Source organism: Acomys russatus, chromosome 15 (genome assembly GCF_903995435.1).
Source record: "Acomys russatus chromosome 15, mAcoRus1.1, whole genome shotgun sequence".
NCBI classification, from domain to species: Eukaryota; Metazoa; Chordata; class Mammalia; order Rodentia; family Muridae; genus Acomys; species Acomys russatus.
The window spans coordinates 62,981,479-62,994,328 of record NC_067151.1 but is presented as its reverse complement, the minus strand read 5'-3'; the positions used below and the strand labels follow the sequence as shown (position 1 = coordinate 62,994,328).

The window sequence follows — 12,850 nt, the reverse complement described above, 5'->3', positions numbered from 1 at the left end:
CAGTCTTAAACACCCCTCAACTCAAGGACTCCCCTACTCCTTAATCCCTGTCAGCTGGTTTCTTGCTCCGCCTTTTGACCTAGGGTTAACTTTATTAAGTCCTGTGTACAGAGAGCTCTTGGATTAAAGGTACGTGCTAGGGCTGACCCTCACCTTAATCACCTGTTTACAATAAACAGAAAGTTGTTGTGTTAGGGCTGAACCATGCCAAACAAGAAACAGGTTGTACAGTTCACAATCTCAAGGATCACAATGGGATCAAAGATCCTGCAAAACACACACACACACACACACACACACACACACACACACAAATTGACAAAAAGTAAAAACAACACAAAACAATAACGACAAAAACAAAACAAAAAAAGCGCTTTGACCTAGAAGCTGCATCCACCCACCTGGATGGAGCTCTCTGCTTCCGTGTAAGTGATGGTGACAATATCTTGCTCACTGCTGTTGACCAGAAAGTAGCCAGATCCTTCCACAAGGTTAAATATTTCCTATAGAAAAACCACACAATGCTCCATTCTTATTGGTTTTAGACTAAAGGTGATGACTTCTATCTAAAAAAAGAACAGTGGACAGACATAAGATAAAATGTGAATTGCCATAGACTGGCTCTAAAGGACACTACAGCTCATCCTTCACGACCCGCATGCATGTGTGCATTGTGTGCGTGCGGGTGTGTGTGTTTTAAGATTTATTTATTTATGTGTTTTGATTGCATACGAGAAGAGGGCATTGGATCCCATGAGACCAAAGTTATAGACAGTGTGAGCAGCTATGTGGGTGCTGGGACTTGAACTCAGGACTTCTGGGGAAAACACCAGTGCTCTTAACTACTGAGCAATCTCTTCAGCACGGTATGTGTATTTGATTTTCTTTCTTTCTCTCTCTCTCTCTCTCTCTCTCTTTTTTTTTTTTCTGGTTTTTGAGACAGGGTTTCTCTGTGTAGCCTTGGCTGTTCTGGACTTGCTTTGTAGACCAAATTGGCCCTGAACTCAGAGATCTGCCTGCTCCTGCCTCCCCAGTACTGGGATCACAGGTGTGCACCACCTCGCCCAGCTATGTATTTGATTTTGCACAGCAGGTGAAGTTGGGCCTGTGTGCCTCACCTTCACAGCAGGATGGTTGTAGATGGTGGCATCCTCAGGCTGTATTGTGACGTCCTCTACCAGGACCAATTCAACTGTCGCAGATCTTGGTGAGTTGGAAATTTCCTAGCCAGGAAGCAAGCACAGCAGACACTTCTGACTTGTGGAGCGCAGCTAATATGACTTGAGAGAGGAGCTTTAAACCTGAGGTAAGTTCTGTTTCTTCCCTTCCCTTCCTCCTCCCTTCTTTCTTTCCTTCTTTTTTTTTTATTGGTTCTTTGAGAATTTCATACAACCTGTTTTGATCATCCCCACCCCCCCCCCACCTACCCCCAGACCCTCCCCCCAACTCCAACTCCGTGTTCTTTCTCTCTCTAAACCATTAAGTTTTGAGATAGGATCTCACTAATCAGCCCAGAGTAGAATCGGAGGCATGTGCTGTCAAGCCAGGCCCTAATCTACGTTCCTTTAACCATAATTTCCACTCACTTCTGGGCTTTTCTTCCCTGAATAGCCCACAAAGTTGACTCCAATGAGCGTAGTCCCCTTTATCTGATGCACTTTAAGGATCTGATGGCCTAAAGCAGGAAAACACTGTGAGAAACAGTAACGCCCCGTGCAAAGCAGACTCCAGAAAACCAAAGTTTGTCTCAGTTTTTTTCCAAATGGCATTTTATTGTGGAGAGGAAAATGCTGAAAGGGGAAATACAAACACAAACACAAAAAAAGAACACTGGTTTGTACTGAACCTGCTATGCGACTCTAAGTCAAAATCTAACCTCTTAGGTCCTTATGAAATTGGGCCAGACAAAACCTGAAATTCTTTCTTCCTGTAATGGCCTATAAACCCCAAAATGAGCTGAGAGCAAATACATGAGGACATTGTGATGTATAAAATTTCAATTTATAAACAGCACAGACAGTCTTTGGAGGCCTTTTCTTTTTTTAATATAATTTATTTCTTTTTATTTTATGTGCATTGCTGTTTTGCTTGCATATGTCTGTATGAGGGTGTTGTAAGCTCTGGAACTGGAGTTACAGGCAGTTTTGAGCTGCATGTGGATGCTGGGAATTGAACCAGGGTCCTCACTTAAAGAGCAGACAGTGCTCTTAATTGCTGAACCATCTCTCCAGCCTCCTGGGCCCTTTTTTTAGTTTCACTTATCTTTTTTGTTTTTGTTTTTGTTTTTGTTTTTGAGACAGGGTTTCTCTGTGTAGCCTTGGCTGTCCTGGACTCATTTTGTAGACCAGACTGGCCTCGAACTCACAGAGATCCACCTATTTGCTTCTGCCTCCTGAGTGCTGGGATTAAAGGCGTGCACCACTATGCCCAGCAATTTCACTTATCTTTATATGCATGGCAATCAGTCACTCAAAATTTAATTGGTAAAAAAAAAGAAAAAAATTTAATTGGTAATTATATATTTTTTAAACTTAAAATATGTGTATGTGGCGGTGGCAGGGTGCATGTGTTGGGTAAGTTCTCTCTTCACAACACATTGGTCTTTGAACCCAGGTCACCATCATGGCTGCACAGGCTGTCCCAGAGCCTGGCTTGTCTCTGCCTCTGCCTCCTGAGTGCTGTTAAAGCATGTGCTGCCACAGGAGGCTCAGACTAGGAGTAGAGAAAGACAGAACGTTCCAGACTTCTCAGAGACAGCTTGTAGTTCAGTGAGGGTGAGGAACATCCAAAAGAACAGGTAAGTGTATATAAAGCAAGGGGCAGGAGAGACCCCGCCATGTTTAATGACCAGAGTTCCTCGGAGCTGTGGGGGCAGCCCAGTGATGGAGTGCTTAGCATGCGAGGCGAGTGCTGTCCCACTGAGCTATGGCCACACACACCCCCAGATTGATTCTGTATTTTATTTCACGGTCTCATTATTTTGATTCGGGGTCTTATGCTGTCTCAGTGTATCCTTTGAATTCACCAGGGAGGCTGAAAGATGGCTTTGGTCCTCGGCCCTCCTGCTCTGGCCTCCTGCCTGCTGGGAGGGCAGGTGTTTCTGCCACGCATTACTCATGTGATGCTGGAGAGCAATCCCAGGCTTTGTGAAAGTTAGGCAAGCAGCCTCCCACCCCAGATCTGTATCTTAGGACAAGAGGTCTGGCCATCAGTGTGGACGGTGGGCTAGACGACACTATGTCGGGACATGACAGCTACAAGAGAACACACTGAGCCATTTGATGAACACTGTCCCTGTGGCAGCTCTTGTACTGCACACTACTGTGCACTCTGCTGGCCTTAGGACTGGGTAACAGCTCTGTGTGGGCTGTTTTTTTTTTTTTTTTCCGAGACAGGGTTTCTCTGTGTAGCCTTGGCCATCCTGGACTCACTTTGTAGACCAGGCTGGCCTCGAACTCACAGAGATCCGCCTGCCTCTGCCTCCCGAGTGCTGGGATTAAAGGCGTGCGCCACCACGCCCGGCTATGTGTGGGCTGTTTTTATACCTACCATGTGAACACAAGCCTGGGCCAGCGCATGCCAGGCTGTGGCTCTGCTGTTGAGCTAGCTGCCCCTGCTGTCAGTCAAGCTCACCCTGCTCCAGGTGGCAGCTCCTCGTGGGCAGGGACGATGTTGAATCTTGTTTCTTCATTTTTGGAGCCTTGTATTCCAGTGAATGGTTCGTCCACCCGTGAAAGCGTGCATGGCAGAAACCTCACAGCTGCTCCTCACACCGTGTTCATCCTCTCTGTTACACTGTGGCCCACGACAAGCTGGTTTGGGCCATGTGACTTGCTTTAGTGATGCAACACGGGCACAAGTGACACAGTCAGAAGGCTGATGATGTGCTGCAGATGTGCTGCCTCGCCTCAGAGCCTCAGGCTGTGCCTCATCTCTCTTAAAGCCTGTCCGTCTCCTCCGCCAGCTCACCTTTGCTGCTGCTCCCTCCATCACTCCTTCGGTTTTGGCATAAATATTCTCAGAGCAGCCTTCGTCCTAGACTAGTTTAGGTCACTCTGTCATAGGTATTTTTTAAAATTTTAATTAATTAATTAATTTTGTAAGCAACGTTTTGCCTGCATGTTTTGCCTGCACACCAGCAGAGGGCACCAGATCTCATTATAGATGGTTAGGAGCCACCATATGGTTGCTGGGAATTGAACTCAGGACCTTTGGAAGAGCAGCCAGTGCTCTTAACCTCTGAGCCGCCTCTCCAGCCCTGTTACAGGTCTTAAGGCACTCCATATTTGCTCTTCCTTTAAATGTCCTGAATGTCTCCTTACCCCCTATGGAGGCAGCATGTCCTTTTCCTTCCCTACTGTACGTCCAGCACCTTGCAGGGTGCAGCAGTCATCCAGTAAGTTCTGGCTAATAAACAATCCTAAGGTGCTATGCAAATAGCGGGGTCTCTACTCTTTGGGGGCTGGGGGCTTCGTCATGGCCCTTTCTACAGAATCATCCTCCTGTTCAACCTCTGGAATGCTAGATATAACATCACATCTACTTCACATTAAAATTAATTTTATTGTTTGGTTTGGTTTTTGTTTTTCGAGATAAAGGTTTCTCTGTGTAGCCTTGGCTGTCCTGGACTTCGCTCTGTAGATCTGTGGATCTGCCTGCCTCTGTGTACTGTGTGCTGGAATAAAGGTGTGAGCCACTATGCCTAGCTTTAATGTTTTCTTTTTGTTATAACCTTTGTTTATTTTATTTTAATTTTATGTGAATTGGTATTTTGCCTATGTGAGGGTGTTGGGCCCCCTGAAACTGGAGTTATAGCCAGTTGTGAGCTACCATGTGGGTTCCTGGAATTGAACCCGGGTCCTCTGGAAGAACAGGCAGTGCTCTTAACTGCTGAGCCATCTCTCCGGCTCCTATTTATTTATTTATTTATTTATTTATTTATTTATTTATTTAGTGTGTGTGTGCAGGTAAGTGATGGACCAGTCTGACTTCATCTCATCTTAAGATTAGAAGCTGGAGCTGGGGAAATAGTTCAGTGCTTAAGAACCCTGACTCAGCTGGGCGTGGTGGCAGTGCATGCCTGTAATCCCCGCACTGGGGAGGCAGAGGCAGGTGGATGGATGTGAGTTGGAGGCAGGCCTGGTCTACAAAGCAAGTCCAGGACAGCCAATATAACACAGAGAAACCCTGTCTCGAAAAACAAAACAAAAAGAACACTGACTGCTCTTCCAGAGGACCTGGGCTCGATTCTCAGCACCCACAGGGCAGCTCACAACTGTAACTCCAATATGTGATGCCCTCACACAGACATACATGTGGACTAAACACCAATATACATAAAATAAAGGTAAATAAATTTTAAAAAAGATTGGAAGCCAAAGTTAAGGTAAGTCCATCCCTGTTTCCTGTAACACTTAAGCTTGACCATGTCTTGACATGTTTTCTGAACTCTGACATTTCACACCCTGTGCTCTGTGTCCCTACTTCCACCCTGATAAGAAGGCTCGCCAAGCTCCTACATAACCAACCCCCTTGCCCACCCACTAGTCTTGCAGTTTTTGAGCTATAAAAGCCCCACTTTCTCCTGCGTTCAATGCTGTTCTTTCAAACCCTGTTTTAGAGAGACAGCCCTGACTGATTAAAAAAAAAAAAAACAAAGCTTGCTTAATTTTACTAAAAGAATTGGGGACTGGAGAGATGGCTCAGCAGTTAAAAGCACAAGCTGCTCTTCCAAAGGACCCAGGTTTGATTCCCAGCAACCACATGGCAGCTCACAACTATCTATAACTCCAAGATCTGACACTCTCACACAGACATACATGCAGGCAAAACACCAAAGCACATCAAAATAAAAAAATAAATAAATTAGCTGGGCAGTGGTGGCGCATGCCTTTAATCCCAATACTCAGGAGGCAGAGGCAGGCAGATCTCTGTGAGTTTGAGGCCAGCCTGGTCTACAAAGTGAGTCCAGGACAGCCAAGACTACACAGAGAAACCCTGTCTTGAAAAAACAAAAAACAAAAAAACAAAACAAAACAAAAAACAGAAACAAAAACAAACAAACAAACAAAAGAATTGGGTAATGGCTGACGGGACTCTGGCCAGCTTGAGCGTGGAAAAGTGTGGCAAGCGTGGCTCGGGCAGGCTTCTGCTTCTCTTCCCTCTACCTTGATGCAAACTGTTAGGCTGCATCCCTGAAGCTAGCCACCAAGGTCCAGCTATCATAGTTTTGAAGTCTAGCCACCACAAGTCCCCTTTGAGTCACCTAATTAATATTCCCAGTTAAAATTAAACACCTCATCCTAACACAGCGATTCCCATTTTATGTTTATGAGCCACCATCTTCCTACATGCCACCTCTCTACGCAGAGGCAGTCCTTTGCCCTCCACGACATATGCCCCTGCCTCCTGTCCCTCTTTCTTTTCTCCTTCTCCCTTGTCCTCTCTCTCCTCCCATCTTTGTCTCTAACTCCTGCCCTCTGTCCCTCTGGGGCAAAAAAAATCTCCTCTGTGCTGAGAACTTGGCCTTGGGGTCCTGAGCCTATGCTTTTCCTAACAATGGTCTTTATTCTCACTTAGCGGGAGCAACAGTAAGAGGACAATGTAAGGCAGCTGGTTTGTTCCTCCACCACACTGACTGCAAGTGTCTTTCCCAGCAGAACCCTCTCACTGGCCTTTGCCTTCCTGTTCCTGTTTTGAGACATTGCTGTACTCTGTAGCCAAGGCTGGCTGGAAACTCACGGCAATCCTCCAGGCACAGGCTCCCAAGTTCTGGAATTATGGCTGTTAGTAACCATTCTTAGGTTTTTTTCCTTTGTTTTCCATCTGTCTTACTTTTCTATCACCAGACCAAGGAAACTTATACAAGAAAGCATTTGATTTGGAGCCAATGGATCTGTTATCCTCACAGAGGGAAGCATGGCAGCAGGCATGAGGCTCAAATCTTCACTCATGAACTGGAGCCGCTTGCAAAGGCTCTGTCCCCAGGCTGCTCTCCTGTCGGGGGGGGGGGGGGGCCCTTTGCAAAGGCTCTGTCTCCAGGCTGCTCTCCTGTCGGGGGGCCCTTTGCAAAGGCTCTGTCCCCAGGCTGCTCTCCAGTCGGGGCTCTTTGCAAAGGCTCTGTCCCCAGGCTGCTCTCCTGTCGGGGCCCTTTGCAAAGGCTCTGTCCCCAGGCTGCTCTCCTGTCCCCCAGCAAAATAATCATGTGGATTCAATGTTTCCTACTCTGATCTAGCCAATGGACAGGACATTCTCCACAGTTCTGTGGCGAGCGGAGACAGACTCGGACATGAACTCTCGTGCCCCTTTTCTGACGACCTTCCCTTGTTGGGGAGGCCTGATGGCACTCAAAGAAAGAATAAGCAGGCTACCAAGATGAGACTTGACAGCCTATGACCATATAGTGGGGGAGGAGGTCCCCCTCGGTCTTAGACCTAGGGGAGGGGAATAGGGTGAAAGCGGGAGGGAGGGAGGAATGGGAGGATACAAGGGATGGGATAACAATTGAGTTGTAATCTGAATAAATTAATAAAATAAAAAAATAGAATCATGTGGATTGCTGAGACCATGATTAAACAAGATGCTCTGCCAAGTATACACTCAGGGTCTTCAGACCTTTAGAAAAAAATACTCTGTGGCCTCTAGGCTGAGGGTTGATTGTTCCGGCACCCAAGGAAGCAGGACATGGGCGCTTGAGATTATATGGTTTTTCCCTTGTGAATGTCAGCATTATATCCTGAGAGCGACCTTCTGCTTTGTCTCCGATGCCTGGGATGTAAATAAACAGCACTGGTTAATGAAGGCGGGGCTGCTGTGGTGCTGGCGTGTTGGCTGCCGACCTCCCAAGTGCGTCCTTTGTTTCCATTTCTTGCCCCAGTTTCTTATTTCTGTTCTTCTATTACTTCTGTTCTTGATATCTTTTTTTTTTTTTTTTTTCCTGAGACAGGGTTTCTCTGTGTAGCCTTGGCTGTCCTGGACTCACTTTGTAGACCAGGCTGGCCTCAAACTCACAGCGACCCACCTGCCTCTGCCTCCCCCGTGTGCTGGGATTAAAGGCGTGCGCCACCCACACCTGGCTTACTTCTGTTCTTCTATTTCTTCTTCTTCTTCTTCTTCTTCTTCTTCTTCTTCTTCTTCTTCTTCTTCTTCTTCTTCTTCTTCTTTTTTTAGGCAGGGTTTCTCTGTGTAACCGCTCTGGCTGTCCTGGAACTCGCTCTGTAGTCTGTCTGCCTCTGCTTCCCAAGTGCCGAGACTAAAGGCGTGTTCGACCACTGCCTGGACCTTTTATTACTTCTTAATCCCCTCTCCCTGATCTAGGACAGTTCAGTACTGTTCAGCGGGCTTTGGCACATGAGTCAGAGCTAAGTGGGGATGGTGTGGCCTTTTAAAACCTACCTTCACCCCCATGACACACCTCCAGCAAGCCCATGCCTCCTAATCCTTCCTAAATAAATATCTACAACTGCTGCCCAAATACTCAAATCTGTGAGCCTATGGGGACCATACTCATTCAAACCACCACAGCATCTGCTGTGCGGCATTAATCATGGGGATAAGTAAACAGACATCCCCTCACGGTCCATCTTGGTGCATTAATCAGTTTTGTTGGGGTTTCTTACATGAGTATTGATGAGGGGCTACTTACAGAAGCAGAAATAAGCTGAAGACAGCTGTATCACCAAAGCCCACTGCAGCATGGGTGATACCTCACAAAAGCTGGACACCTGGAGTTGCCGCCCAGGCAGTAGGCAGGCTGACAGGCTGGACAGTGTCCTTCCCCAGGAGCTCAGTTGGTCTAATCCTCTTGTAGGCAGTTTGGCTTGTCTCTGCTTCTCCCGGGTGGCTTGGTCCACATTTGTCGGGAGCCATTTTCCTGAGTGCTTAACAGAAAGAGGCCAGAGGACAGCTCTCGACAACACATCCAGTTCAAGTTTGCCTCAAAGTCACTTTCTTTTTTCCGAGATTCTCTCTGTGTAGCTTTGGCTGTCCTGGACTCGCTTTGTAGACCAGGCTGGCCTCGAACTCACAGCGATCCATCTGCCTCTGACTCCTGAGTGCTGGGATTAAAGGCGTGTGCCACCACACCCAGCATGAAAGTCACTTTCAATAGTCTTTAATGTTTACTCTCAGGAAGAGAGGGGCCTACTGAATCTGGTCAGTTTCTGGAACTTCCTGAAGCCAATTTGAGTTGCTCACTTTTTGTCTTAAGGAGCTTCCATGCAGGATGAGTTGTTTAACATCCTGTAAACGTCCTGTTCTGAAGTTTCACTTCCTTTTTCTTTTCCGCATCCGCCATCCCACTCTTCCTTTTTCTTTTTTTCTTCTTTTGTTAAAACATAATGGGCTCAAAACTAGTGACGGAGTTGAGGATGACCTCAATGTCTTTAATTTTTTATTTTACATATGTATGTTTGAAGTGGGTGAGAGCATGCCATAGTGTAGATCTCGGAGGACAATTTTTTCAATGCTCCATTCTGTTGATGACCCCCATCTCCCTGGAGAGTGGCTGCAGGCAGCTAGACGATGGCATGAGGTGATCACTCGAAGAACTTGCCTTGACTGAAGGCTTCGCCGACAGGCTGAAAAGCCCCCTCCCAGGAAAGGTACTCTGGAACTGGGGACTGGGGCTCAGCTGCCACCTCATGTAGCACTGTAGTCTGCCTGCTGATCTGGACTCTAGAAAGGCAAGCCCCACACTCCAGAAAGGGGGCTGTCGTTGCCGGGGTGGCAAGAGTCCAGTTGCTGGAACATTCCAGCAGTAAGGCTGCAACCCTAGGTGTAGAAGAGCTCTTCAGGGAAGCAGTGCTCAGAACACAACAGGGACCAACCATTCCTCGTCAAAGCACTCCCCCAAACACGGTTGTGCCACAGAGAGGCATCCTCCCTTCTCTCTCACCATCTCCCTGACACACACAAAGGCATTCCTGGGCAGGTGAGTGCCTCAGGCTTCCAGGTCTTCACCCATGAGCCTTTTATTTCTGTATCCTTTTTAGGCAGCCAACTGCAAACCACTTAGCATCACACTGGACCACATTCTCACTGCTTTGCCTCCCCTAAGACAGCTCTGCACCTTTCTTTTTTTTTTTTTTTTAAGGAAGCTCCTTAAGATAAAAAGTGTCACCTATCACCCACTAGGAAAGTCCTCATCTTCATGTGAGCATCCAGGAGCCTCAGGATTCCCTTTGCCTCCTCCTTTGCATTTCCAGGAGCCTGTCTGTTGTGGTGCATGATGCCTAAGGCTAGAGGAGCTATGTCCCTATCAACAAACTTTACCCACAGCACCCCTCAGCTGTGGCCTCTGAAGTAGTTCCATGTCTCCTTGTTTCTAAGATAAGTGACTGACAGCATTGCTCCAAAACACACAGACTTCATTGTCACTCTCAAAATGCTGGAAATTTGTGAAGACACTTAGGGGTGCAGTTGGTTTGGCCAAAGTGAAGTGGGGTGACACAAAGAACACACTGACCTGAGCCTAGCCTACTGATGATGAGGGCCTGGAAGGCCTCCAGTTCTCAGGATATGTGTGCAGTCTCAAGCACCATAGTGATTCTGTAGAGAAAAGTGGGTAGGATTGTAGGTCCAGAGACCAACTCTGTGGAACCAGTTCTTGTCTTCCACCTTTCAACAGGCTCTGTGGCTCCAGCTCAGGTCTCCAGGCTTCAGTGGCTCCAGCTCAGGTCTCCAGGCTCTGTGGCTCCAGCTCAGGTCTCCAGGCTCTGTGGCTCCAGCTCAGGTCTCTAGGCTCTGGTGGCTCCAGCTAAGTTCTCCAGGCTCTGTGGCTCCAGCTCAGGTCTCCAGGCTCTGTGGCTCCAGCTCAGGTCTCCAGACTTCGGTGGCTCCAGCTCAGGTCTCCAGGCTCTGTGGCTCCAGCTCAGGTCTCCAGGCTTCAGTGGCTCCAGCTCAGGTCTCCAGGCTCTATGGCTCCAGCTTGGGTCCCCAGGCTTTGGTGGCTCCAGCTCAGGTCTCCAGGCTTCGGTGGCTCCAGCTCAGGTCTCCAGGCTCTGTGGCTCCAGCTCAGGTCTCCAGGCTTCAGTGGCTCCAGCTCAGGTCTCCATGCTCTGTGGCTCCAGCTCAGGTCTCCAGGCTCTGTGGCTCCAGCTCAGGTCTCTAGGCTCTGGTGGCTCCAGCTAAGTTCTCCAGGCTCTGTGGCTCCAGCTCAGGTCTCCAGGCTCTGTGGCTCCAGCTCAGGTCTCCAGGCTCTGTGGCTCCAGCTCAGGTCTCCAGGCTCTGTGGCTCCAGCTCAGGTCTCCAGGCTTCAGTGGCTCCAGCTCAGGTCTCCATGCTCTGTGGCTCCAGCTCAGGTCTCCAGGCTCTGTGGCTCCAGCTCAGGTCTCCAGATTTTTGTGGCTCAGGCCAGTGATCCTTTTGCCTCTACTTCCAAAGTGCTGAGATTACAGATATGATAGCTACCATGCTGTTTATACAGTGCTAAAGATTGAATCCAGGGCTTTGTGTATACAGGAAATATGACCAAATGGCCAACATTCCCAGCTATCCCCCTTCTCTTTCTCCCCCTCTCCCTCTCTCCATTTCTCAGCACTGGTGACAGATCCCAGGGTCTCACACAAGCTATACATTTGTTCTATCACTGAACAACACTGCCAATCCTACCTTTTCGGTTTTTCTATAAAAAAGCATAAATATTAAAGATGAAGAGCAACATGATAAAATTTATACAGAGACAATTGCTCATGAGGAATCGGTGTGAACCATTTAGCAATACCCTGTGACTTTTGTGGACAGTACCGTGCAGCTGGGTCTGCCCATGGCCATCATCTTTGGCTAGCATCTCCATTGACTTAGAGTCTTCAAAATGGGCCAGCGTCTCATTGGAAGATCTCCAGTCTAGCATTAGTGAGCTGAAATTATCAAACTTCCTCCCGTGTTGGTCAAATACTGCCAGTTCCAGGACTGAGTCCCTCAAGCTGGACACAGGAATCTGCAAGAAAAGAAAAGGTAATAAAAATTCGTGGCCATGAGGTCAACTCAGAGGGTGAAGACTCTCGCCACAAAATCCCGGAATGGATTCTATCCCTGAGAGAACCAACTTCACAGAATTGTCCTCTGACTTCCTCACACAAACCATGACAAGCGTGTGTATACACACACAACATATGAACACACACAATAATTTAGTTTTAAAGAATTCAATAGTCTTAGGGGTGACGAGCTATCTCTGAAGAAAGGAATTATGTCTCTTCTCATCTTTCTCCTTTGACAGTTCTGAAACTTCTCCTGGTCCAGCAGCTGTAACTATGGTGTTGGTGGATGGTCTGATGTATTTTGATGCTAATTACTGCTTGTTGTCTGTGTGACCCAACTTTTGTCTAATAAAAAGCCATCCCACTTGGGCAGGGCCAAGGAGATAGGTGGGGCTTAGAGAGAGAGGGGGGGGGGGAATCCTGGGAAGAAGAAAAGAGAGACCACCACGAGAAAAAAGGAGACCTAAAGTGAAGAGAGGAAGGCCGCCATGGGTTAGATGGAGGAGAAGCACGTGGCCGGTGGCGTGGATGGAGAATCCAGCCCAGATGAAGAACAATAGTGAGTATTTGGGATTATGGATGGGAGGTAGCTTGACAGAGGTTATTGGAAGCAGATGGCATGGGATTGAGGCAGGGATCCCATGCCTGCCACACTATGAGAGGTAGTTTAGAGGATTGAAATCTGCCCTGCCCCAGGTTAACTAGGGCTAATCTGCAACAACTGTCTGTCTTAACTGATCACTAGCCAGGCCTACAGATAATACTGAAAATACTAATAATACACGTAATTTAAAAACAACAGTGTGGCATACATACTTTCTCGTCCCTTTCTTCCTCACTTTCAGGAGTAAGAAACAGAGTTTTTGTTT

The 12,850-nt window shown here is 47.6% G+C and overlaps 1 protein-coding gene across 1 annotated transcript in view; it reads right to left on the bottom strand.

The window, feature by feature from the left end:
- Positions 1-12,850, bottom strand: part of Nup210l (nucleoporin 210 like) — a 98,127-nt gene that overhangs the window by 36,944 nt on the left and 48,333 nt on the right. Inside the window, exons 17-20 of the mRNA XM_051156931.1 lie at positions 11,746-11,938; positions 1,587-1,675; positions 1,119-1,223; positions 402-503 (exon numbers count right to left, since the gene is read on the bottom strand). Coding sequence (XP_051012888.1) covers positions 402-503; positions 1,119-1,223; positions 1,587-1,675; positions 11,746-11,938 — 489 coding nt within the window. The remainder of the gene's footprint in view (positions 1-401; positions 504-1,118; positions 1,224-1,586; positions 1,676-11,745; positions 11,939-12,850) is intronic.